At 46.7% G+C, this 23,932-nt stretch overlaps 3 protein-coding genes across 5 annotated transcripts; 2 read left to right on the forward strand and 1 right to left on the reverse strand.

Moving 5' to 3' along the window:
* Positions 1-233: 233 nt before the first annotated feature.
* Positions 234-11,563, forward strand: LOC142891714 (dixin-like). The gene is made up of 21 exons (XM_076031446.1): positions 234-504; positions 1,617-1,746; positions 2,372-2,497; positions 2,637-2,868; positions 3,561-3,662; positions 5,050-5,137; positions 5,249-5,359; positions 5,581-5,664; positions 6,053-6,106; positions 6,217-6,267; positions 6,401-6,505; positions 6,625-6,678; positions 6,799-6,861; positions 7,274-7,315; positions 7,400-7,462; positions 7,943-8,089; positions 8,297-8,360; positions 8,971-9,067; positions 10,039-10,147; positions 10,597-10,676; positions 10,763-11,563. Exons 1-21 carry the CDS (start codon positions 442-444, stop codon positions 10,770-10,772), a joined length of 1,875 nt encoding a protein of 624 aa, XP_075887561.1. The 5' UTR covers positions 234-441; the 3' UTR covers positions 10,773-11,563.
* Positions 11,564-12,055: 492 nt separating this feature from the next.
* LOC142891713 (uncharacterized) lies at positions 12,056-15,829 on the reverse strand. 3 transcript variants are annotated; one of them, XM_076031444.1, is made up of 9 exons: positions 15,680-15,829; positions 15,386-15,586; positions 15,080-15,176; positions 14,646-14,897; positions 13,491-14,463; positions 13,145-13,361; positions 12,882-13,025; positions 12,671-12,757; positions 12,056-12,562 (listed from the first exon to the last, which is right to left on the reverse strand). In XM_076031444.1, the coding sequence occupies exons 2-9, from the start codon at positions 15,435-15,437 to the stop codon at positions 12,132-12,134; spliced, it is 2,253 nt and encodes a 750-aa protein (XP_075887559.1). In that variant the 5' UTR covers positions 15,438-15,586; positions 15,680-15,829; the 3' UTR covers positions 12,056-12,131. The 3 variants fall into 3 exon arrangements, with proteins under 3 accessions (XP_075887559.1, XP_075887558.1, XP_075887557.1); XM_076031443.1 differs by having other exon boundaries at positions 15,080-15,180; XM_076031442.1 differs by having other exon boundaries at positions 15,080-15,180; positions 15,386-15,610.
* A 473-nt stretch (positions 15,830-16,302) lies between these two features.
* On the forward strand, positions 16,303-23,869 carry dlat (dihydrolipoamide S-acetyltransferase (E2 component of pyruvate dehydrogenase complex)). The gene is made up of 14 exons (XM_076031447.1): positions 16,303-16,718; positions 17,736-17,837; positions 17,915-18,039; positions 18,415-18,571; positions 18,837-18,963; positions 19,523-19,716; positions 19,816-19,948; positions 20,127-20,194; positions 21,108-21,221; positions 21,362-21,469; positions 21,563-21,681; positions 22,355-22,517; positions 22,646-22,782; positions 22,889-23,869. Exons 1-14 carry the CDS (start codon positions 16,464-16,466, stop codon positions 23,016-23,018), a joined length of 1,932 nt encoding a protein of 643 aa, XP_075887562.1. The 5' UTR covers positions 16,303-16,463; the 3' UTR covers positions 23,019-23,869.
* The last annotated feature ends 63 nt before the right edge of the window (positions 23,870-23,932 follow it).

Genomic DNA, 23,932 nt, shown 5'->3' on the forward strand with positions numbered 1-23,932 from the left:
TCCTTTTTTTTTACTGAAAAACAGGCAATAAAGTTTCTATCTATCTATCTATCTATCTATCTATCTATCTATCTATCTATCTATCTATCTATCTCTCACATCATACACATTGTTTAAAACAGAATATTTATATTTTTGCATGAGGTGTCAAGACAAATTAATTAGGGAAGCTCATACTATATATTCCGGAAGTATTAGTCAGATGATGATTTATTTTGAAACCCAAAACAGGAAGTACACTAGGACAATCTTGCTGAGTGAACACCTTTTGCTCAGACTAACGGACTGTCTCCTCCGGTCCCCCCCACCAATTGTCCCGTTTGTTGACGTTCTGTGCTTGGCGGTAGCTGGAGACGGTTGTCCCGGTGTCTGCTTCGTGCTTTGTGGGCAGCACTGCCACCGGCTTGGCCTGCGGACCTCCATGGGGTGCAGGGTGAAAAGATGATCGCCTCACTTTCTAGAGGAAGTTTGCTGGACGAGGTTCTTCACGGGGGCTCGAACGAGGTAAACGTTTGTCACGAGCGGCAGTGATGCTAAAACTCAGTGTCGTCCCAAAGTTGGTCGTGTGTGCAAGTTAGGTTCGGTCAAACAACTCGGCCCCACAACTTTGGATGCGCTGGTTAGTGCCTGTGTGTCTGCATCTTATACAACGTGCGTTGACACAATATGTCAGTGTGTTTCGGGGAACCTGAAGGTTTTGGGCGTCAGAGTAGATTTTAAAATGCAACGGGAGACGCAAAAGCGCCTTGTTTGAATACAACGCGACGCTGGGGGTGATGGAGAGGCTGCGGGGAGACTCGAAGCTTTTCTAACCACTGAACACGGGAAACGTTTAGCTGAATTTCCTCTGTTGTGTTTGAAAAAAAAAAAAAAAAAAAAATGGGGCGAGCTCTTTGTAACCCGGACGACGGGCTGCTGTCACGTGACCCGGCACCGGCAAGGTGGAGTCGCGTGCGACGCGAAATGCGGAGGAAGCGATGAGACCGATGCGCAGCTCGCGGTGATGAAAAAATTAATAAAATAAATAACGTTAACTTAAAAAAAAAAAAAAAAAAAAGAAGAAAAAAAAAGAAAAAAGCATTTTAAAAAAGTGCGTTTTTACGCGAAACTGTGACAGTAAACCGCGACCTTCTCTGCTTCGGTGCAAAACAAAGGAGCCGCGTCTGTGTGCGTGTGTGTGTGTGTGTGTGTGTGTGTGTGTGTGTGTGTGTGTGTGTGTGTGTGTGTGCGTGTGTGTGTGTGTGTGTGTGTGTGTGCGTGTGTGTGTGAGAGAGAGAGAGAGAGAGAGAGAGAGAGAGTAACATTTTATTTTTATGGCACCTTTCATACAGAGCAGTGAGCAGGCACTAATAAGGCATAAATGTATAAGACATTTCAGAACAAAACAAGTAAAAAGTGCACACAGTAAAAAAAAAAAAAAAAAAAAAAAAAAATTAATAGGCAGCAGCATTTCAGCACAGTGATCAGTAAAAGTGCACAAGTTAAAAGTTAGTAGGACAATGTTTAAAACATTGAATAATCAATTATTATTTAGCTTTCTTTTAAAGATATTTAGTGAACCAGCATTCCTAATGTGTATGTGTGTGTGTGTGTGTGTGATGGACGGGGTGCAGCAGCAGCAGCTGGCGGCCTATGTCTCCTGGGTGAACGCTCAGCTGAGGAAGAAACCAGGCCTGAAGCCCATCACGGACCTGAGGCTCGACCTGCAGGATGGAGTTGTGCTGGTCCATCTCATTGAGATCGTCGGTAAACTGACACGTCCATCTCATGGCTTCATGTACACTGTCTTTTTTTGTTGTTTTTTTTCTCACCGCCTTGCCCTGATCAATAACGAATTGGCTGGATATTGATAATGGCATCCAATCCACACTGTTGCCAACTTTCATCAGGAAAAATAAAGGAGGCCGTCCCGTATCCGTTCAAAACGGGATGCCCCATTTCATTGTCAAATACGGGACAATTCTGTACCTTAAGGGATGTTGGCAACTCTATCCAGACTTGAGGTTAACGGTCCTCATCGTCATCATCCTCACCAACTGAAGCTCTTTGAGGAAGGGCACAAATAGCAGCTTGAATGTGTTCACACCGACGCACGATTCGTTTTTCGGCCAATCTTTGTTTTATTTTTTTGCATTTCTGAATCAAGAATTAGACACAGAGCAACTGTGTCCAACAACCCTGGCCCACTACACACAACACTTTTAAGCTGTGAAAATCAACTGTGAACAAATTTAAAGAGATAATCATATCCACTCTGTGTGTAAAGAATGCTTGTCGAGGGGTTAATCATTATGTTGTGAACTAACTTTCTCAATTCCTTGTCCTCCTCCTCTCATCTCATGTCTCTCATGAACCTCTTCCAAATCCGCAGCAGGTGAAGTTCTGGAAGGGGTGCATGTTGATCCACTGGACAGAGAGGAGAGCCGGAAAAATGTGGAAAAGGTCTTGCAGTTCATTGCCTCCCGTCACATACGCATGCCCCACATATCCGCACGAGGTAAATCTTCCAGGTTTTTGCTTTCCCACTGCCGCATTGAACACACAGGTGTTGCCTGGGCGGTGATGCTGGTGGTCTGTCGCTAGAGTTTAACCATCCAAGAGCTGCGCGACTGGCCCGCTGTTCCCTCTGCCTGCAGACATCGTCGACGGCAACCTGAAGACGGTGATGAGGATCATCCTGGCACTGGCTGCCCACTTCAAGCCCTCAGCCAGTCACAGGGCTGCCGCTGGGAGGGGGAAGGGCTCGACCAGGGGCTCTGCCAATCACAACCCTCTGTCGCCTGTTGCGCTCGCCCAGGGCGCCGCGGCCGCGTTGGCGTCAGCACGGCTTGACGCGTCACAGCCAGTGCGCAACGCACGAATTTACAGGTACGTCGCATGGATGTATTACAAGAACTGGATACTGGACCGGCAATATGGCGTCAAGCCGATTTTCCCCAGTGGCCACTCGAGGTACTGCAGCAAAAAAAAAATCCCATGGGCCCAAAAGGGATTTTTCCCAGAGAGCGCAATACAAAAATAAAGGCCTTTAAAACGGCTGACAGGACGACTGTGACCTGAAACACGATTCATAGAAAATCTTTCTATTGTAGAATTTTCAGTTTTGTTCTTTTAGCCGTTTAATAAAAATGATAAAGGCCAGAAAATCATCAGAAAAGAGTTCATTCCCAGCGTGACGTCACCACGGCGTACGTGCTGCTGTGCCTCAGCTCGTTCTGATTGGCTGCGTCCTGACGTGTCTGGAAGTGACCTTCTCCAGGATCGTTCTGATTGGCCAAATAGATCATGTGAGTTACAGAGGCATGATGGGAAGCGACACGACTGCGCACGCTCTATGGGCCCATTAATGCGTAAGACTGTTTCGGTGTGTGTGCTGCTGGGTGAGCGACTCCATTGAAATGAATGGGAGCCATCTTGGAGTCTGAGGGCCTGGCTCAGCATCATTAACTTCCAGGCTTTAATATTCAGATTTGTCCTCTTTGATGCCCTCTGCTGGACAAACACATCACCACAGTACAGGCCCGACAGCGGTTTGATTCTTGCTGACTGTCTCCTTCCAGTGGCTGGGCCTCAGACGTGGAGAAGAGTGTTTCTGTTCGCACACTGGTTGAGCAGTATGAGAAACGACCGCCTGACGAGCTTGTCGGCCTTCACCCTGGCAGGTAAATTGCACATCGACAGGCTATAGTTTTTCCAAAAATTAGTAGAAGTGTTACTCAATGAGACACGATTCACTGAGTCACCATCAGCATTCTACTGTGGGTCACAAACTCAGAATAATATGATGACTGAGTGTAAACACGCTAAAAGTGAAACCCCAAAGCATTGATGACTTTTGAAACAAAGAGAATGAATCTTTGTGAAGGGGCTGATGTGAGAGTTATGCCATTAGTCCCATTATGTTGTGTATTTTGGTTAAAACAACAACATCAGTTTAATATTTTCTTCTTTTTTTTTTTTTTTACATGATTTTATAACATCTTGTTCCGATGCTATTAATACACCATCTCTTAAAACAAAGGATCACATTCTGCGGTTAGTGTGTGTGTGTGTGTTCCTCACACTGCCTGACTAAGCATATGACTTTATAAAACAAATCCACCACAGATAAGTGATCTCAACACAGGCAGGCAGTGGAGAAAAACCTTCACTCTCTGTTGTCATTAATCTCAAGCGCAGTTTTTAAGCTTCGGCGTCGGCGTTTCTGTGCATCCGCTGCCGCATGGGTCGAGACCTGAACACCTCGATGGCCCACAGAACGATGACTTGATGTTGTGCGGAGATGAATCCCTGCCTGCCTGGTGTGACCTTATGAAGCGAGGGATGCTGGCTGGAGGGTGGGGGAAGGCAGGGAGGGAGGGAGAGGAGGAGGAGGAGGAGGAGGAGGAGAAGTACCACACACTGTCATGAGTTGGCCAAGATGCTGGAGCCAGAGGACTGCACGCTGAAGTTAGACTCTTTGGAAGTACTATGCCGACTTTGAAGCGCCATTAGCCCGCAATGGGGGCGACGCAGGTGAAATGGTAAGGATTGAGGGTTCAGCCTGGGGTTCCTTCTGCTGCGACTGCTCTGTTGTGCCACAGTTAGCTGTGAAAAGAAGACTGTAAATTACGTGTCGCAGCTTTATTTATGTCTTAAAGACCAGCAAATTATGGCTGAGAAGATTGAATTGTTTAGTGGTGCGACTGTTTTTCCTTTTTTTTTTCCCCCTTTAAAGTCAGCAAGTTGCGTCAGAGTTTTTAACCAAATGATCTGCAGATGGAAGGAGACACTAAAAAACAGGCAGAAATACTGAAGTTGTATCAAAGTTCTCTACAACTGAGGAGGACGTTTGCTGTTTTCCTCGGAGTGCAGGATAGCAGGACTTAAACTAAAGATGGAAGGACTTTTATCTGGATTACTTTTAATTCTGCTGTACTGTGCAATTTGCCCGTCCGTTCCAAATAAAGTTGTAATTTCAAAAAAAAAACAAAAAAAATAATTAACAGTTAATTTTTCCTTGTTTTTCTCTGGTATAAATCTATAAATCTGTGTTTTGTCTTCCTGGAGCCTCAGCCCTGTCAGCCCGCTGTCGTCTCCTCGAGTGCTCCCCAGCAGCGCTGCCAAAAGGCTGCCGGAGGGTCCGCAGCAGCAGCAGCAGCAGCAGCAGCAGCAGCAGTATCAAGAGATCGTGGGTGAGTTGTGGACGGCCGGTTGGGGGAAAACCTCAGCTTCCCTCCTGGACACATGGCTCACTGTGTGTTGTGTCTGTGCTGCAGAGTCATGTGATGCGGCAGAGGACGCGGCCTGGGACAGCTCACTGGGCGATGCTTTGGAGCAGGAGGTTCAGGACACTAGAAAGATGGTGTCTGCTCTCCAGGTACCACCTGAGTGTGGTGGTCCGCGTTTCACCCACCTCATACTGAAGCGATGTACTGTATTTTATTGTATTTTCGTGGATTTAAAATGTATTTCCAAAGCAGCACGAATCCTGTGCTCACAGTGTCTCACGGACGCAGCGACACTGCACGGCACCAGCCCACTGGGACGGTCCAAAGTTCAAAGCCAAAGTCACATGACGCAAACTTTGTGTTCCTGAAGGCTCTGCTGCTGCATGGCTCGCTGCCTGAGGACGAGCAGGATGCACCGCTGGATTTGGACCAAGGAAGCGCCGAACAGCAAGTGGTATTGATTCTCTTTGTCTCTCTCTCCCTCTCTCACTCTCCCTCTCTCTCTCTCTCCCTCGCTCTCTCTCTCTCTCTCTCTCTCTCTCTCTCTCCCCCTCGTCTCTCTTTTCCTTTCTTCAGTCTCTCTCTGTCTCGATGCTCACTCTTACCTTCTCACTTCACACACACACACTCACACACGCACACACTACAGGCATGGCTCTGCCTCACCAGCTCATTGTTTTCAGCACAGATCACCTTTCTGTTTTCTTGACTCTGGGCGTGTGTGTGTGTGCGTGTGCGTTTGTGCGTGCATGCTAGTAGCGGGTGACACGGGTATTGGTTTCCCATGTTATTCAGCCCATTGTGTCTCTCACACGGCTGCCTGTGTGTCTCCAACCCTCCAGGTCGTCCTTCGCAGTCGTCTGGACCAGAGCATGGAGGAGGCTCAGGAGCTGAAGGTAAATATCTTCTCTTGGCCGCCCTTCGATGTTTCTCTGGACAAAAGACGCACGTGTGCACGTTGGCTAAGCTATTTCGGGGTGCACATTTTTCCTGTTCTTTGCCGCAGAGGGAACTGCTGCGCTGTAAGCAGGAGATGAGGAACCTGCAGGCGATCAAGGTAAAAAAAAAAAAAAAAAAGAAGAATATCAGTCAATCATGTTGGATTTTTACTTCCAATGTAATTTGTTTGTTTAAAAAAAAACAAGAAAAAAAACCCTATGGCTTTTTTGTGTCGTCTTGCTAATGTGCAGGATGCCCAGCAGCAGAGGTTGTGCACACAAGAGGCATCAATACTGCAGATGAAGCAAGAGCTCCTGCGAGCCAGCATGGCTCAGGATGAGCACGTCAACAAGAACGTATGGAGGGGAAACAGTGTCGTGTTGGATCGTTATCGTTGGAAACGTACTATATTCAGCATCTTCACAGCTGCACTCAAAAAGGCTTCAGTGTGTTTTGCTTTGAAAATGTGTGACAGGCGGAGCTGCAGTGGAAGCTGGAGGAGTGCAACAGGCTCCGGGGAGAGTGCAAGGTACCACGCAGGCCCGTCTCCCTCACTGCTTGACCAAAGTCAATGAATAGCAGCTGTACTGAGTTTGCAGTGAGTGGAGGAGCTCAACACTTCCTCTACGCTACGGCTTGTTGTGTGCAGAAGGAGATGGAACAGAAGGACAGACTGGTGCAGCAGCTCAAACACAAGCTTGAAGAAACCCAGGTATAGTTGCGGTGAAGCTAGTTGGTGTCGGGGAACACCTTGCACATTATTGATCTTAGTGTTTAGAGCTGGCATGGCCAAACTACGGCCCGCGGCCCGCTGCGTGTCTCTGTCCGGCCCGCGTGAAGGAAGTCATAAACCCCGCCCCCCCCCCAACGTAACTTTGCCGACACGTTAGCGTAACGCGACAGCGTTAGCGTCCTTCCGCCCCCACCACCCTCCCCACCCCGGTCAATGAAAAAATGCCGGGACATTAGTGCAATTTCCAACCAGCCCCCCCGTCAACAAAACTTTCAAACTTCACTTCATGCTTAATATTTTGCTCTAGCATTTGCATTTGCTATGTCAGATGCTTACCACTTTTATAGCATTATTTGTCCTGCAGGTTTAACACAATGTGCCTGTCTTGCAGGGAGAGTTGCAAAAAGAGCTGGAGCTTAAAATGAACACGCAGGTATGTGTGGCTCGTTGACACTCCGAGGTTGTCACAGCCGGCCCTCCTCAGATGAATTATTCTTGTGAGTTGTTCCTTTCTCAGATTCCCTCAGGCATGGACAAAAACAACGGCTACTCTGGAGATTCAGCTCCATCCGTGTCTGATGCAAGTATTTTGTTGTTGATTCAGTTTTGTTTTAGCCAAGAGGTCTGTTTGTAGTGTTTTACCAACAAGTTATCCAGTGGGTTTTGTCACGCATCCTCTTGTATTTGCCTCAGCCTTCAGGCAGTAACACTTATTTCACACACATCCATATATGATTTACGTTGGAGGTCAAAGGTCGGCACCACTGTGACATCCCACTTTGCTGGAGAAAGTTCAGCAACGCAGCTCTTTTAATGACTCCCCCGTGAGTCAGCCATCTCATTACAATGTAGCCGCTGGCTTTCATATCATGTGACGGAGTTCTCGGTCGGCCCTCCACGCTTATCGGCAAGAACAACCAGTTCAGTTTCTCTTGAAATTGGACATTTTAAGCCACGTAAAAACACAGTCAGCGGCAAAAAGCAACGTGAGAGGTCAGGACAAACTGTTTCCCTCTGACCGTTGTTGATCTGTGTTGCTGTGACGATGTTGTGTTTGCAGGCGGATGAAGTGCAGCTGCTCAGAGATTCTCTCCGGAGCTTGAGGAACAACTTCAGAGACCACGACCCTCAGCAGCACACGCTGGACACGCTGGAGCAGGGAATTGTGTCGCTCATGGACAGACTGCACGTTCTGCACACACACAGGGTACTCGCACACACAAACACGAGCAGAACTGTGGCCAAATTAGATACTGAGCCGACTTTAAAACCAACTTCAACTGGGTAATCGATTCAGCCCGGATGTAAGGCTCCACTGTCACTGTCACTGTTTACGGCTGCGTAACAGTTGCTAAGCACAGAATGGGAAGACTGGGTCTCATGGAGTGACGGTGCATTTCTTCAAATGCTGCAGGAAAGAGGAAAATCCCCGAGACGCAGAGGTCAAGCAACAGAGTCGGACACCTGGCCGTGCACAAGTAGGTTGCTTCAGCACAGACCCGTGACCCAGATAATCACGCCGCACACCTGAACGTAGTGTTGTAGTACTGGAGGTGGGTGTTGGTCTCGTCTCGGACTCTGAGGAATTCTTACTGGGTCTGGTCTCAGTCTGGGACTGGACGGACTGGGGATTTTCGATCCAGATCAGTCAAGACTCAGCCAACACTGTAATAACACGATAATAACAGAAAATAATCCAGCTGCGGCCGTTTTACACTCTGATGGTGACACCCAGAGTGACACCCTGCCCCTTTATTCCAAGCTCATTTATTTTTTTAATTTCATGACGCAAAGTTGTTTTTTTGAAAATAGTTAAAAATAGTTGGCAAAGCAGCAAAACGTTCAGGAAAATGATTGAAAGACACTTTGCTGAAAAGAGACGTTGCTGTTCCATTTAGAAACAAACTACTGGTCATTTCTTTTCTGTTTTGTTGTTATTTTTCTTTGACATTTAAAGTCTTGGTCTGGTCTTGGTCTCGATGCTCTCTAGTCTTGATCACGTCTTGCTCTCGGTTGGAGCCGTCTTGACTACAACACTGCTTGAACGCTAATTTTGTTACTGAGACGTGTTTTTTGTTTTTCTTCCAGAGGTCTGCCCGTCTCGCAGCAGTTCCTCTGCCTCCACTAAAATCCTCTATTACACTGGGAAGTCACCAACGCCCTCCATGATCAATATACCCAAGAGGTCAGTGTGCTTTCTGTCCGCAACACTTTTCACTCGCTGTTTGTTCGAGTTAGAATCCGAGCACATGTTGCTCATTGAGGTCAGTGGCAGAACTTGAGGTTCACAAGCAAGTGGGTATTTTTCAAAACAGTTTTTCAACCTCAAATTGAAAAATATATATTTTTATATATATTTTTTTATAGTATTTTAAAATATTTGGGTCCACAACCAGCGTATATGCAGTCTGTCTGAAGATGTGAAGTGCAAGGCCAGCCAAGAGGGGGCGGGTGCTAAGAGGATTTCCTGTTGGCAAACGGATGAAGTAAATGGGATGTTGCCCAAATGACTCAACAACAGCACAACACAGGGGAAGATCGTGCGTGAACTGAGTGTAAAGTTGCCCCTGACCCCCAACACCCCTTGATGCACTGCTGTTTGTCTGAGGTGGTTTTGTTGTCCTTGCTTGTTGTAACCTCTATGTTATTTTGTAAAATAACATAGACTTTGGGTCATTGAAAAGTGCCAGTCAAATAAAATGAATTAACTTTATTTATTATCAAATTTATTGTTGTGATTGTCTGTTTTTCATGAAACAAAAACCTTTAAAAAAGTACTTTATCTGTAAGTAAAGTGCTGTACTTACAGATAAAAGAGTGCAGATTATTTTTTGCTGTTCAGAACAGTAATTGCAGAGGGGATTAATGATTTTTTTGTAGGGGTGTGTGTGTGGTGGGGGGCTCAGTGATGAGTCAAGTTCTGCTGCTGTCAAGTTCTGCTGTCAGAGGTAGTCGACCTGTTCTGGTTCATGTCCTGGCCTGCTTGATTAATGCCGGAGAGTTTAGTTTTGCTTTGGTGGGGGTGGTGAAAACTTTTTGTGGTAAACGTCTAAAGTCACAGATATTGAGCAATGTGTGTGTGTGTGTGTGTGTGTGTGTGTGTGTGTGTGTGTGTGTGTGTGTGTGTGTGTGTGTGTGTGTGTGGTCACTGTGCAGGTTGGGGGAAGTGACCCTCAGGGATGTGAAGGCAGCAGTGGATCGAGAGGGGAACTACAGGTACCACTTCAAGGCCCTGGACCCTGAGTTTGGCACTGTGAAGGAGGAGGTACGACGCACACCGCTGCTCCTTCAAAACAAAAAAGGAAAAGAAGAAGAAAAGTCAGACTGTATGGTTGACTAATAGAGTGATTGTTGCAAAATAAGAGGGGGTTTATGGTCCGTGACATCAGAATCAGAAACACGTTTAATACCTTACTTATAGTAGGTTTTACACTTACAAGGAATTTGCTTTGGTGTAGTTGCCGCTTGAAAAACAACAGCAATATGAAAAAAGAACAGCTAAGTATATGAATACTAATAAAAAATATATTTAAAAAAATATGTACAGGAGAGATAAAATGAACAAATGACAAAATAGCAGAATTAATAGAAATTTAAAAAATGAAATATATAATAAAATGATTTAAAATAATATATATGTATATATATATATACATATATATATATAATGAAATTCTAAAATAAAAAGCAGTGTGTTGTTGTTTCTGTGTGCAGGTGTTCCAGGATGGAGCCATCATCCCTGGCTGGGAAGGAAAGATCGTGGCCTGGGTGGAGGAGGACTGTGGTGATGAAAGGTAACAACATACTCGCTGGACATTTCACTGTTTCCCTTAGTGTTCCTTCAGCAGTAAAATAAAAGCATCTTTTCTTTCTCCGATAGGCCCTTTTAGGTCTAATCAGAGGACCTTCTGTGTCTGCCTGACTCCTGCTGAGCGCGGAGCAGCACCAGGACAGCCGTTCAGAACAGACGCTTAAAGGGAAACGAGTGAAATACAACGATGAGATGTCAGCAAGAGATTTGGGTTTTTAAAAAACAGGACCAGTATGACGGTGTGAGTCTGCAGCTCATGCCCTAAACGGCTTGCACAGTGCCTTAGAGAGGAAGTCTGTTTTCACTGGAACGCTAGTTTAAAACTGGACTGTCTTAAACCGCAGCTGTTTTTACCTCTGTGAGATCATTTTGTTTTCTGTGATGTTATAGGAAAATATTATCAAGCACCACTTCCCTTCTCACAAGTCATAATTATTAGTGAGCCTTTTGAACAGTTTTCTGCAGTGGAGGGGACAATGATAAAATTGTTTGTCCCCTGAAAATATATTTTTTTGTTATTAGAAAGTGATATTTCTGCTCTTGCTGCTGTCAAAAATGTACTTCAATTCTGAACCACTGCAAGCAGCAAAGCAGCGTGTATTTCTAGGTTTTGTCAAAGATTGCAATAACAGCAGTAACGGGGAGAGCGGTGGTCGTCTGATCATGTGCAGAAAGAAAATGTATTCAAACAAATGATCAGCCAAATTAGGTTTTAAAACGTGATACTGTGTAAAAAGCTGAACTGCTGCCGGTGAAAAGAGACGATGCACGACTTTCGATGAAAAACGGCAGAACAAATGGCACTGTTTTGTAAAATGGTTGTTTTTGTACATGAGTTTTGGTTAATTTAAGTCATAGTTGAATATTTGACGTGTGTGTCTCGTGTGTTTTTGACGGGAGATTGTGGTGAGCTGAGCCTCCTGGCGAAGCGACGTCATGGATGTGACAGCAGAGATTTGTAGGAGCCTCAATGGGCTCACTCCACTGCACTGCAGTTGGCTTGTATGTGCAGAACTTGTGCCACGACTGTTTGCCTTCACTCCTGTCGGCCCTCCTGCTGGGGCTCAGTGTGTTTGCCTTCCTAACAAGCCAACAGAAAGATGCACCACTGTAGATGAAGACGGCTGAAATGCCATAACTGCCTGTGCTGTAGGAGGTTTAGGTTCTCTGTTTACCGAGGCGTTTACACAATATGAAGAATGACTGCCTTAGAAAGTTTGAACGGTCTTTATTAAGTACTTAAAAAATGTTTGAAATAAAAGTCCTTTTTATCAAACATGATATTGCACCGCTTTGCTCTGTCCTTAGTGCAGGTGACGGACGGCGCCGGTCCAGGTGAACAACAGTTGCAGACAGCTGGAATCTTTGCCACTCTTTTATTATTTCAAAGAGCTCTGTGAAAACTCTGCAGGTGGAGGATTCAGCTCGAGTTTCTGTCCTACAAAGGGAGAGTGTGTATTTCCAGCTGGTTGCCCTCCAGGCAAACGCTCTCCTCCACGCACTGTATGATGGCGTGGAATTCAGGACTCGGGTTCCCCATAGCTGTCACGTAAACGTGCTCCTGCTTGGATGCTTTGGAGGGCCGCCCGATGATCACTCCGCCCTCTCCGTCCAGGCAGCCTTCGCTCCTCAGCACAGCGGTCAGCTGCACTCCGGCTGGCTGGAAGGCCCTCTGTCTCTTGCAGCCTCTGGCCTCGGCTCGGACCGACTGTCCGAACGAGGACAGAGCCGCGGCCATCTCGCCGTCCACTCCGATGTTCTCGTAGGCCGAGACGAACGAGGCGATGGATTGGCTGAGCTCTGGGTTGTCCAGTTTCTGTGTGATGTCCTGGAAGACACACTTAAGCCTTTCTCTGAGGTCCCCTTCACCTGCAAACAAAGCAGGAACTAAAGTCACCAAGAGCACTATTGGAAAGAAAATGATACACATCCAACTTGAATATTGTTTGCGATTGCGGTCGCTTCATTTGAATTTACCACAATGTGTTTCCACTGATTCACTAGTTGGTGTGTGCATGGGTGACGACTGCGGCGCCTCGCACCAGATGTCACTGGCAGGGTCTCCTATAAATCGTTCAGATTTGAGACTTGGTTATTTGTTAGAGTTGTTATTGAGCCGTTACGACTCAACACTACGTCCTTTGTTTTAAATGGTGACTACAACACTCAAACTCCATATTTGAAATACCTGATGGTGGACTGAGTTCAGGACTGCAAAGAATTTCCCTCATGCAAACTTGTGTTGTTGTTGTTGTTGTTGTTGTTGTGTCAGGCTGAGCTGTTTTTTTCCGTGCTGCCGTTGGAAGTCGACCCTTTTCTGGAATTTCCTTCCCTGTTTTAAGAAGTTATGCAAAGGTGATGATGCTGATGGCACAAATCCTGTATCATGTATTTCTACATGAATGAAATCACGTTTTGAATTATTTTAAGTTTCAGGGGGAAAATACTGACCGGTGGCGATTTGATAGCACAGCTTCCTTGTTTCTGGCGATAAACAAAAAGCAACGCCGTCGTTCTGTTGGACCGTCCTGGCGACAGCGCCTTGATGTTTACAGTGACCGCCCAGCATCCCTGTTGGGCACGTGCAGCAGCCCAGCACCACGTTGACATGGCATGGCGCCGCTGCAGCATTAGATCGGCTTTCCACAATGTAGCTGTCTTCCTCTTCCTGTTGGTGTTTACGATGCAAGAGGAGATGACGTCACACACACTACGTATGAGTCTATGCACACAACACAAATTGTCTTTAAAGGTGTACAGTGAACAGTGGGCAGGTGAGGATGCGCAGTGGGATTACCTGCAGAACCGAGTGTCTCTCCACATCTTTTATTTTCACAACTTTCCTGGGAGAAACCTGCAGCCGACTGTTTGCCGCACCCGTGAGCCGGCTCATATAATGGGCCTCCATTCTAGTCACCACAAAGTTCACCAGCTGTGTCAAGCTGTAGGACTTCAGCCGATGGAGGACCTTCTCCTTTGCAAACCTCGTGGCACTTTCCATGTACTCGTTGGCTCGGCCGTGTGCGGCAGACAGGTGTGCACAGAGGCAGGCGGCCCACTCCTGTCGCTGCGTGAACACTTCCTCCAAGCGTCGCAGAAACTTTGAATGCTGGGATGCTACGTGGTCCTCGGCTAATCTGATGTAGCTTTCCTCCAGCGCTGCGGGCGTGGGAGAGCCTAGCAGGCCTCTGAAGGACTTCAGAAGGTGGGTTCTGTGTTGCTGAGGAACCTCGTTTGAGCTGGTCCAGAGCCATCTGAACATGGCTTGGAGGAGATGGTGGACGCTATAAAGCAGAGCGGCTTTGGGGAAAACATCGCGCAGCACTTGTCTGACAGCAGCGCAGTTGTTTGTCATGAAAACACGTGGACCCTCATGGTGGCAGTGAAACCTTTCCGGTGGAAAGACGGTCAGGAGCAGCTGCATGGCAGCTGAAAGAGCATCCTGGGTTTCCGAGGTGGTGATCAACACGCCCAGGGGCAGGGCGCCGACCGAGGAGTGGGCCAGGAGGAGGAACAAGTGCTGCTTGCGACCACCGTTTTCTGATGATTCCACAAAAACAGTTTCACTGCTCTCCCTCAGCCTTGCATGGACCCTTTTCATCAGTGGCGTGCATACAGCAATGACCAACTCATTGCCAGGAGTTTTGCAAATGGCGGCGCAAACATCCCCTTGCTCCTTGTTGTAATTGTCAAGGGTTTGTTCGAGCTCTTTGAAGGTCTCCTCTCCTGCCGTTGTGTTGTACGCTTTTCTAAACAGTTTGTAGTAAAGCCTGTAAGAACAAAGCAGGAACGTTTGACATCTGAAATCAAAACCGAAAACAGATTCTAGTCTGGATACAATATGTGTCTGCCCCATTATATCACTTGCTGCACCAAGTTTCTGAAATCCAGAATCTAGAAAGACAGCTTCAGCAACACTAATACGTTTGCAATTACTGCATCATTTTCTTACCTGTAACAAAATTGCAAATCTGGACAGGCAGAGTGGGCGTCTTGCTCGGAAACTTGCAGATTATACTTCAGTAATTTGAGTGCAGATGAAGGAGTGTGGCCACTTTTGAATAAGTTTTTCAGCTTTTCAACAGTCTCCGTTGGAACTGCTCTCCTCATCGTGGCTTTCAGGCATGAGCCATGATGGTGGTTGTGCTCGTTGCGAAGGCTGATGTGCAGGAAGAGTCCCTCCGTCATGTGAGGATCTCCAGATCTGGGGTGGATCGTGGTAACTTTAGTTCACAATAACAAAGCCCCATTAGTAGGACACAGGCACACAATTAAAGTAGAAAAGAAAACTCTTCTGAGTATTTACATACAATCTTTGCATCGAGTGACATTGACTTGATTTAACACTCTCAAAAACTGTCATGGAAGCGTCTCTTAACCACTGACCTTGATTTTCTTTCTCCGCACTCTGGATGCCTCTTCAAGATGAGGAAGAGAGTAGCAGGGCAGGAAGTATTTCTTTTTACTGACCTGCACCTGTAGTCTGCCTGGCACAGTTGACCAAAGTTATACAAACACAGGACAAAGACAAACAGAGGATATGATAATCAAAAACAAGATTAATCATTTCGTATTCCATTCAGTTTCCATTGTTTTTGTTAGGTTGGTTACGAGAGAGGCGGACTGTTAGATGATAACTTTGACCAAACTAAAGCCCAGACTGCTGTGTGCTGCTGCTGATGCCATGCTTACTCGATACTTGTTGTATCGTCCAGAATTTGGGTAAGTTTTCGATGTTCGCCATATGATGCCTGATGACAGCTGGAAGTCTTCGAGCCACTTTTTTGCCTCCTCCTCACTGGACAGCTTCAGTTTAATGGCTGCTTTGAAATGATCGTCTCCTGCTGTTTCAAAGCTGCACACGGTGTGGTCGTAGTCCTTTGGCAACAGCTTCTGCAAATGAAGAAGACAAGCATTCTATCAGAAGGTTTGTTTAGACTGCCCATTGTTTGTCAATTCGCAAAAAGTGTTCGCTATATCTCTAACCTCCAGCAGCATCATTGGAAGCTCTTGGTCTGTCGCTTTGGCGCAGTTCGTGCAATATATGACCCGCATACTCATTATTAAAAGTTTATACTCTTAAGCAAACAGCGGGGGAATCCTTCACTGTGTTATGTTCTTCTTCCGCCTTTTCTTCCTTGCCAATGCATTGTTGCATTCAGCAAACAATGAATTCCAGCGTTACCGCCCTCTACTGGCAAATGACAAGCAGCGCTCCAAGCAGAGGTGAAAATCCATTATTTTCCGATTTCCCAATCTTTCTAACATTACATGTTAGTACTTTAACAACAACAAAAAAAACTTCCCTACAGCAAACAGCAAAAGTTGTTTGGAATTTTAATTAGTCCATGATTTGGCCCAATATTAGAGAAAGAAAAAATCTCTCTAAACTCCATTGTATACAGGGAAGACTGGGAACGGTGAGGGAAAAAAAAGTTCAATAACTCATACTAACACGAGTCTAATATAAGTTTTAAATAAAACATTTGGTTGCTTCGTGAATTTGCAAGAGTCCAAGACGCTCTGGTGCCACCGTGCGGACCCTGACATTATTCCGATTACGACATGTCTTTCCGCGTGACGGCAGCGCTGTCAGGAGAGCCGTAAAGCGAGGTGTTTTGGACAGGGGGAGGTCATTAGAAAGTGAGCAGGAAGAAGGCAACGCTCCAGTCCTCGGGGCGCAGAGACAAGACATCAGGTCCCGGTGTATCACTGATGCCCGAGGGAGACATCATTTAACAGCTCCGTGTCGTGCTTCAACCGTCTGCAAATGCTTCGCCTCATCTTGCGGCTGCGGCCCAGCGCCGGGCTCTCCCGTCCCCGTGTCCTCCCGACCGGGCCTGCTGCTGCTGGGCTACTGGGGTCTCGAACCGGCGGTGGCTTGAGACGACTCCACGGCGGAGCGGCTGCCCGGGCCGTGGCGCTGAGCTCCGGCCTCAGCCACAGAGGGAATATCCTCAGGTGTCCGCCGCTGACGGGATGTTCCCGGAGCACACGCTTCTACAGCCTGCCGCCACACCAGAAGGTAAAGCCGGCCGGGCAGCAGTCGCGGTGTCACCGCTGCCGCCGCTGTAGCACCGCCGCTGCTAGCATGACCTCGCCAGTCAGCGTTCTGGAACCGCTTCATTCAACACGGACGCTTCACTTTTTGAACTAGTTAATCCAACGCTCGGGTTCAATTCGCTGTATTCTCGTCTAGGTATTGTCATATGATTTGAAGTCATACTTCTTTTTTTTCTTTCTTTTTTAAGTTTATATAGTTTGGTCACACCTTCTCATGCATTATTATTATTATTTTATTTATTTATTTGTTTTTTAAATAAATATTTACAACTTTCTCCACTGCAGATACTGAAGACATCAAATACATGAACACGTTTAATAGCTCTAATTATAGTTTTATGAAAGGTGGCTGTTCTGAAGAAGTGAAATATAAAACGTGTTTGAGTTATTTGACACTTTTATTGTGTCCTACATAACTCCATGTGTGTTCATACGTAGTTTTGATGCCTTCAGTGAGAAACTGCAATGTCAATAGTCATGACCATGACAGAAAAGACATTCAATTCATATTTTGTCAAACATTTGACTGCTAGTGTACATGTGTATATATATTCTTCAATCACTGGCCATCAATGACTCATTGGAGAAGTAGGAGTATCAAAGGTGTTTTTTTCTTCTTCTTCTTCTAAGTCACTGACTAGATTTGTCTAACTTTAATTTGAAATTACGTGGCAGGCGTCTGTAATTTGCTCAATCAGGCGGTGAGCACATGAGCGACAAATTCTTACAGGCGGGATGAGAATGTGCCCGTGTTAATATTCACCCGACTGCGTTTAGTGCTTTATTGACAATGGAATAATAAAGAATTACAATAAAGTTGCAGTTTAGGGGTGCACTTAATCCCCCTGATGTGCCGTGTGAGCTGAAAATACAATGTGAATTCCACCCATCATCGGAAAATTCCTGACCCTGACCCTTTCTCTCTCTCTTTCTTTCTTTCTTTCTTTCTTTCTTTCTGAAATCAATCTCTGACTGTCAGGTGGAGCTGCCCGCGTTGTCACCCACTATGCAGACGGGAACAATTGCTCGTTGGGAGAAGAAGGAGGGGGAAAAAATCGGCGAGGGCGATCTCATAGCTGAGGTAGGAAGCCACTGGAGCCTCCAGTCAGTGCCCGGCCTGCGTCGCCCTAAAAATACGTCTCACTCAAATCCTTGCAGGTGGAGACGGACAAGGCCACTGTGGGCTTTGAGATGCTGGAGGAATGCTACCTCGCAAAGATCCTGGTTCCTGAAGGCACCAGAGACGTCGCTATTGGCGCCGTGATCTGCATCACTGTTGACAGGTGACTGAGCTTAGTCGTCAAACACTGCTTCACTTTGGAGACTTGATTACAGAGTGAAGCTGATGTACAATACATTTTGTTTGTTCTCAGTGCTTTTGTAAGTTAAGAATCTTTTGGATCACACTTCCTCCGGACCTTCGTTGTACTTTGTCTTCTGGATTTGTGTGAGATGTTCACATGTAAAGGACTTCAATTAATAAATCAATGTCAGATATGAGATGACGCATTTATGGTCATTTCGTAATTATTAACTGAACACGGCGCCTTGAAATTGGACACTGTAGTTTCTAATGGTAAAAACAGCATTTTGATGACCTTTGTATTTGATGTATGTCTAATAATAATAAATAATTTTGTTTACGTCTTTCACTGCAGTGCCGACCTCATCCCAGCCTTCAAGGATGTGACGCTGGAGTCCCTGAAAGCAGCAGGTGTGGGTCCCTCACCAGCCGCTGCAGCTCCTCCTCCTCCTCCTGCTGCTGCTCCGGCTGCCCCTGCAGCCCCGGGCAGTTCTTACCCAACACACATGAAGGTGGGTGTGTTCTTATTTACAAAGCAGTCACCTGTGCAGCCCTGCCACATGCAGGCTGTGCAGGCTGTCCATGGCCTCTGACAGGATGTTTTTTTTTTTTTTGCATTGACCCGTCATTTGAAATTCAACCCCTGCAAGGCCGAAGTTCTTCATCACTTCTGAAATGGAGGCGTTGCTGCTGCTTTATTCAGGCTTGTCCCAAAGTTCTGAAGACCCTTGCTGTACTAATCCTCCCTATCTTGACTTGTGTGTGTGTGTGTTCCAGATCACACTTCCTGCTCTCTCACCCACCATGACGATGGGAACGGTGCAGCGCTGGGAGAAGAAAGTGGGAGAGAAGCTGAGTGAAGGAGATCTGCTGGCTGAGATTGAGACCGACAAGGCCACTATTGGTAAAGCCAGACTCTGTCTCTCACACCTCCACACACTGCACCAGTGCATTTATTTAAGATCTGGTAGTTTTTTTTCCTGTTACTTTTCCATTGCGCTTGATTATTTATATCCAACACAATCTTGTTTTATGCTTTTCTATGGAAACCTGTTAGGCGTTGGCAAACTATAGCCCGGGGGCCACATGTGGCCCTGTTAAGCGTTTTAATCCGGCCCGCCAAACTTGGAAGAAATTATATTAATAGTAAGTGAGTAATAAAAAAATCTGTATTTTATCCATTTTTTCCACTGTTTTAAGGGTGATTTCAACACTGTGGGGCTTCAAAGACACTGATTTTGTTGTAACTTTGCTTTGGTTCATTTTCCATTGAAGCTACATTTTATGTTCTCTACATATTCCTCATACATATTTATAGGCCCCTCTGTCAAATTTTCAAACCCACTGTGGCCCACCAGTCAAAAAGGTTGCCACCTCTGAGCGAGAACATCCTTATATCCCGATGTTCAGCTGGACACCAGGCCGTCATGCTCCTGTTCCCTCTGTCTTGACTTTGTGCGCAGGCTTTGAGGTGCAGGAGGAAGGATTCTTGGCCAAAATCATGGTGTCAGAGGGAACCCGGGACGTTCCTCTTGGAGCTCCGCTCTGCATCATTGTAGAGAAAGAAAGTGACATCGCTGCCTTCAAAGATTACGTTGAAACTGGTGTAGCGGAGGTTTCCACACCCGCTCCTGCTCCAGCACCAACACCGGCACCGGTGAGACTCCCGTTTACCACAAATCAAAGATGGCACCGAGGTCAGTAATCACCTTGAAGCACCAGCCGTGGGCGTGACGCTGTGATTTGAATGTGTCAGGCCGCAGCTCCAGCACCCAGCGCCGCCCCTGCAGCCGCTGCTCCAGCAGGACCCAGGAAGGGCCGTGTGTTTGCCAGCCCACTGGCCAAGAAACTGGCTGCAGAGAAAGGAATAGACCTGGCACAGGTCAGCGGTAAGTCATGTTGACTCTCACCATCATCGACATCTGACCACACAATTAAAAATAGTCACCAAATATATTTGAATTTTTTTTTTTTTTTTCAATTGCTACTTTTAGACAGTTTACCAACTTTCTTAACAGCAGATTGAAATCCAGCGTTATAATTAACATCATGGTATCTTCTCATTAGGTTCTGGTTCAGATGGGCGTATCACCAGAAAAGATATTGATGGATTTGTTCCTCCGAAGGCTGCACCAGTAAGTGAACTTGGCAGTCGGGTCGGGGTGTTTTCTGTTGTTGTTGTTGTTCTTATTTTTTTTTTGCTTTCATCATTTTGTGCAGCCGTCAGTCAGAGGCCACGTTCAGACTGCCAGCCAAAATCCGATCTTTAGCCCTTACAGATTGAAAGCGGATGGCTCTTTTGTAGTCTGAACAGCCACAAATAGGAAAAATTGCAAAATGGATTGAATCCGTGGCATTTGAACAGTGTGAACAGCTCCAAACACAGCCAATGGGGTTGACAAAAACAAAAAAACAGACCCAATCCACGGCGTTGGTAGAAAATAAAGGTCATCTCTTGATATTCACAGTAGAAAGAAATATTACATACAAAAAACAAACGAACGAGAAAAAAAAAAAAACAACCTCATGAGATGGGTTTTGACTGTCTGTGACAGCCAATGTCCCAGACCGGAGAGGACCACCAGAGGGCGCCATTGGAGGTGCGGAGCTGTAACGTCACAGAGCAGACAGAAGCAGTAGAGACCAGCAGACAGAGGGGGAAACTCACTGGCTCATCAGTGTGTGGGGAGATACAGCAGCTCCATTCAAGCCAAACTCCAGGCCAGGTGTCGCCTTGATGTGGCGTCACACACTACCCGCTGCGCTGGACGACGCCTCCGCTCCCACCTCGTTGCTACAGCAACCTGTCAGATGGCTCAATAATGTGGCCCAGTCTGATCAGAGCCACGTCCCGTTTGGACACTGGCTAAAAACAGTGAGGACAGTCAGCCCTAAAAATCTGATTTGAGAAGGAATCTGATTCGAATCAGATTCGCCTGCAGTCTGAACGCAGGCTGCAAAATCAAACTCAAACACTTTTGAGTACTCGTGCTTAAAGTTATATTTCGTTCGCCTTCATCTTCAATGCAAACTCATTCATCCCGACAGGCCGTAGCTGCTGCTCCCACTCCTGCTGCAGCTGCAGCTGCTCCCGCACCTGCTGCAGCTGCAGCTGCACCTGCCGGCACTTTCACCGACATCCCTATCAGCAACATCCGCAAGGTGAGAGCAAACTGTTACCTGTCCATTCCTCTGTCCATGTCCCCCCTCCCCCCGAGGGATTTCCTCCGCACCTCTAGTGTCACTTTACTGGCAATGGTGAAGGAACTAGAGCTGATGTGCAGCTTATGATTCTCCTGCAGGTGATCGCTCAGAGGTTGATGCAGTCCAAACAAACCATCCCACATTATTACCTGTCTGTAGATGTCAGCATGGACCAAGTGCTGGAGCTGCGGAAAGAACTCAATGCTGTAAGCTGTGCACACGGACATAACAACATAATAAAAATCATTGTCATGTTTCTGTTGTGCCTCTAATAACTCAGCCTTTCTTTCCCCGTGCAGGAAGTGAAAGCTCAGAATATCAAGCTCAGCGTTAATGACTTCATCATTAAAGCCAGCGCTCTAGCCTGCCTCAAGGTCCCAGAGTGCAACTCCTCCTGGATGGACACAGTCATTCGCCAGTACGTAAACGCCACACTCAACACGCAGTGTAACACAACACAATCAGAGCCGTTGTGGAGAAGGTCACTTCCAGACACGTCAGGACGCAGCCAATCAGAACGAGCTGAGGCACAGCAGCACGTACGCCGTGGTGACGTCACGCTGGGGAATAAACTCTTCTGATGATTTTCTGGCCTCTGTCATTTTTTTTTTAAACAACTAAAAGACCATAAGTGAAAAATCTACAATGGGAAGATTTGCTGTAAATTGCGTTTCAGGTCACAGTCGTCCTGTCAGCCGTTTTAAGGCCTTTATTGCGGCCTTGCAGTCTATGGGGAAAAAATGCTCGTTGGGCTGATGGGATTTTTTTTGTTGCAGTACTTCTAGTGGCCACTGGGAAAGAAATCACCCGCCATATTGCCAGTCCGGTATCCAGTTCTTATAATACATCCATGGCAGCAAACCAGAAGAATACGGCATATGCTGTATATTATCTGATCCCTTTTTTTTTTTCCTTCTCTTGAGTTTTAAACTTGCACCCAACTTCCTGTAAAATGTGTAAACACGAACACCAGGTTGTATCTATTCAGACACACTGGAATTGTTCAGAAATGAAATGGTAAAATAAAAAAAGACTCCTTTTAGCCACTAGAGGGCGGGCTCCTGGAATCATGGTTGACTTCCTTTCCTCAGGAACCATGTGGTGGACGTGAGTGTGGCAGTGAGCACAGCCAACGGCCTGATCACACCCATCGTGTTCAACGCTCACACCAAGGGACTGGCCGCCATCTGCAGCGACGTGTCGGCGCTCGCCGCCAGAGCGAGAGAAGGCAAACTGCAGCCGCACGAGTTCCAGGTGCACACACACACACACACACACACACACACACACACACACACACACACACCAAAGACACACTTAGATATCATTTTAATTAATTTATGTATTCAGTCATTGATGAATTCATATTGTTTTTCTACCAGGGAGGGACCTTCACCATCTCTAATCTGGGGATGTTTGGCGTCAAGAACTTCTCTGCGATCATCAACCCCCCCCAGTCCTGCATCCTCGCCGTCGGAGGCTCAGAGAAGCGGCTAATCCCCGCTGACAATGAGAGAGGGTAACTACCAAACTACCAAAGACTGAGCCGCAGTCGCCCCCACCAAGAAGATCTGCATATTGCTCATTTTGATGATGCCTCCTTTGACTTTCCTGTCTCTGTGAAGGTTCGACGTGGCCAGCATGATGTCGGTGACGCTGAGCTGCGACCACCGGGTGGTCGATGGCGCCGTGGGGGCGCAGTGGCTGGCAGAGTTCCGCAAGTTCCTGGAGAAACCCGTCACCATGCTGCTCTGATCAGACTCTTAAAGCTGCAGCGACGGGCCGGGCGGGGCCGGACCGGACCCCGTCACCGGAGAGATCCGACTGGTTCACAGCCCGTCTGCGTCCCTCCTGTGATTGGCCAGGCCTTCCAATCAGGTCACTCCCAGTTGTCCCTCGTGGAGAAGAGGCAGAAGTCACTCCGCTTCCCCCATCTGTCTCGCCGTGTCTCCTGCCTGCCTGCCTGTCTGTCTGTCCGTCTCTTTCCTCATCCTCACTCATCTTCTATTTATTAAAAGGCCCCACAATGGCGAGAGACCACAATTAGGGTTGATTTCTCCTAGAATAGCGAACAATTTACAAAGGGAAATGTTACAAGTCAGCGAGAAGAACTAACCGGAGGCGTGCGTGCGTGTATTCTGTTTCCTGCACGCGCGCTTCTGCAGTTTTGTCTGGGAGTGTAAATGGAAGCAGGAAGTGCAACAGTTGGTGCATTCTTGTCTGTTTGAAGGCAGGAGTATATCAGCACTAGATTAGAACATTCAGACTCACAGACAAACTGAACCTGGTCCCTTTCAGTGCCCACACTGTTAGAACACTTGGTGTGTCTCATGTGGGTTCCCATGTATATTCTTTACTGTGAGACAAACACAGTGCTGTAAATATACAAGCTGGCCGGTGAGGCCCCTGTATTAGTATGTGTACAGTCCTAAATGTTGTGAGCACTGTCAAAGTAACACTGAACGGTTCCATCGGCTCGGTTTGATTTTCTAGTTTTCCAGTGAAACTCCTCGTCTTCAAAATGTTCAGTTTCACAGCTGCAACGCACAACGCTGGGTCTGCTTGTTATTGGTTGTTGAAATAAATTGGGAGATGTCAGCAGTGTGCCATGGACTCCTGTTTTTGTGAGTGAGTGAGTGAGTGAGAGAGAGAGAGATGAAGGTGTTGAT

Source organism: Nelusetta ayraudi, unplaced genomic scaffold (assembly GCF_046127955.1).
Source record: "Nelusetta ayraudi isolate G7.1 ecotype Tasmania unplaced genomic scaffold, CSIRO-AGI_Nayr_v1 ptg000033l, whole genome shotgun sequence".
Taxonomy (NCBI): Eukaryota; Metazoa; Chordata; class Actinopteri; order Tetraodontiformes; family Monacanthidae; genus Nelusetta; species Nelusetta ayraudi.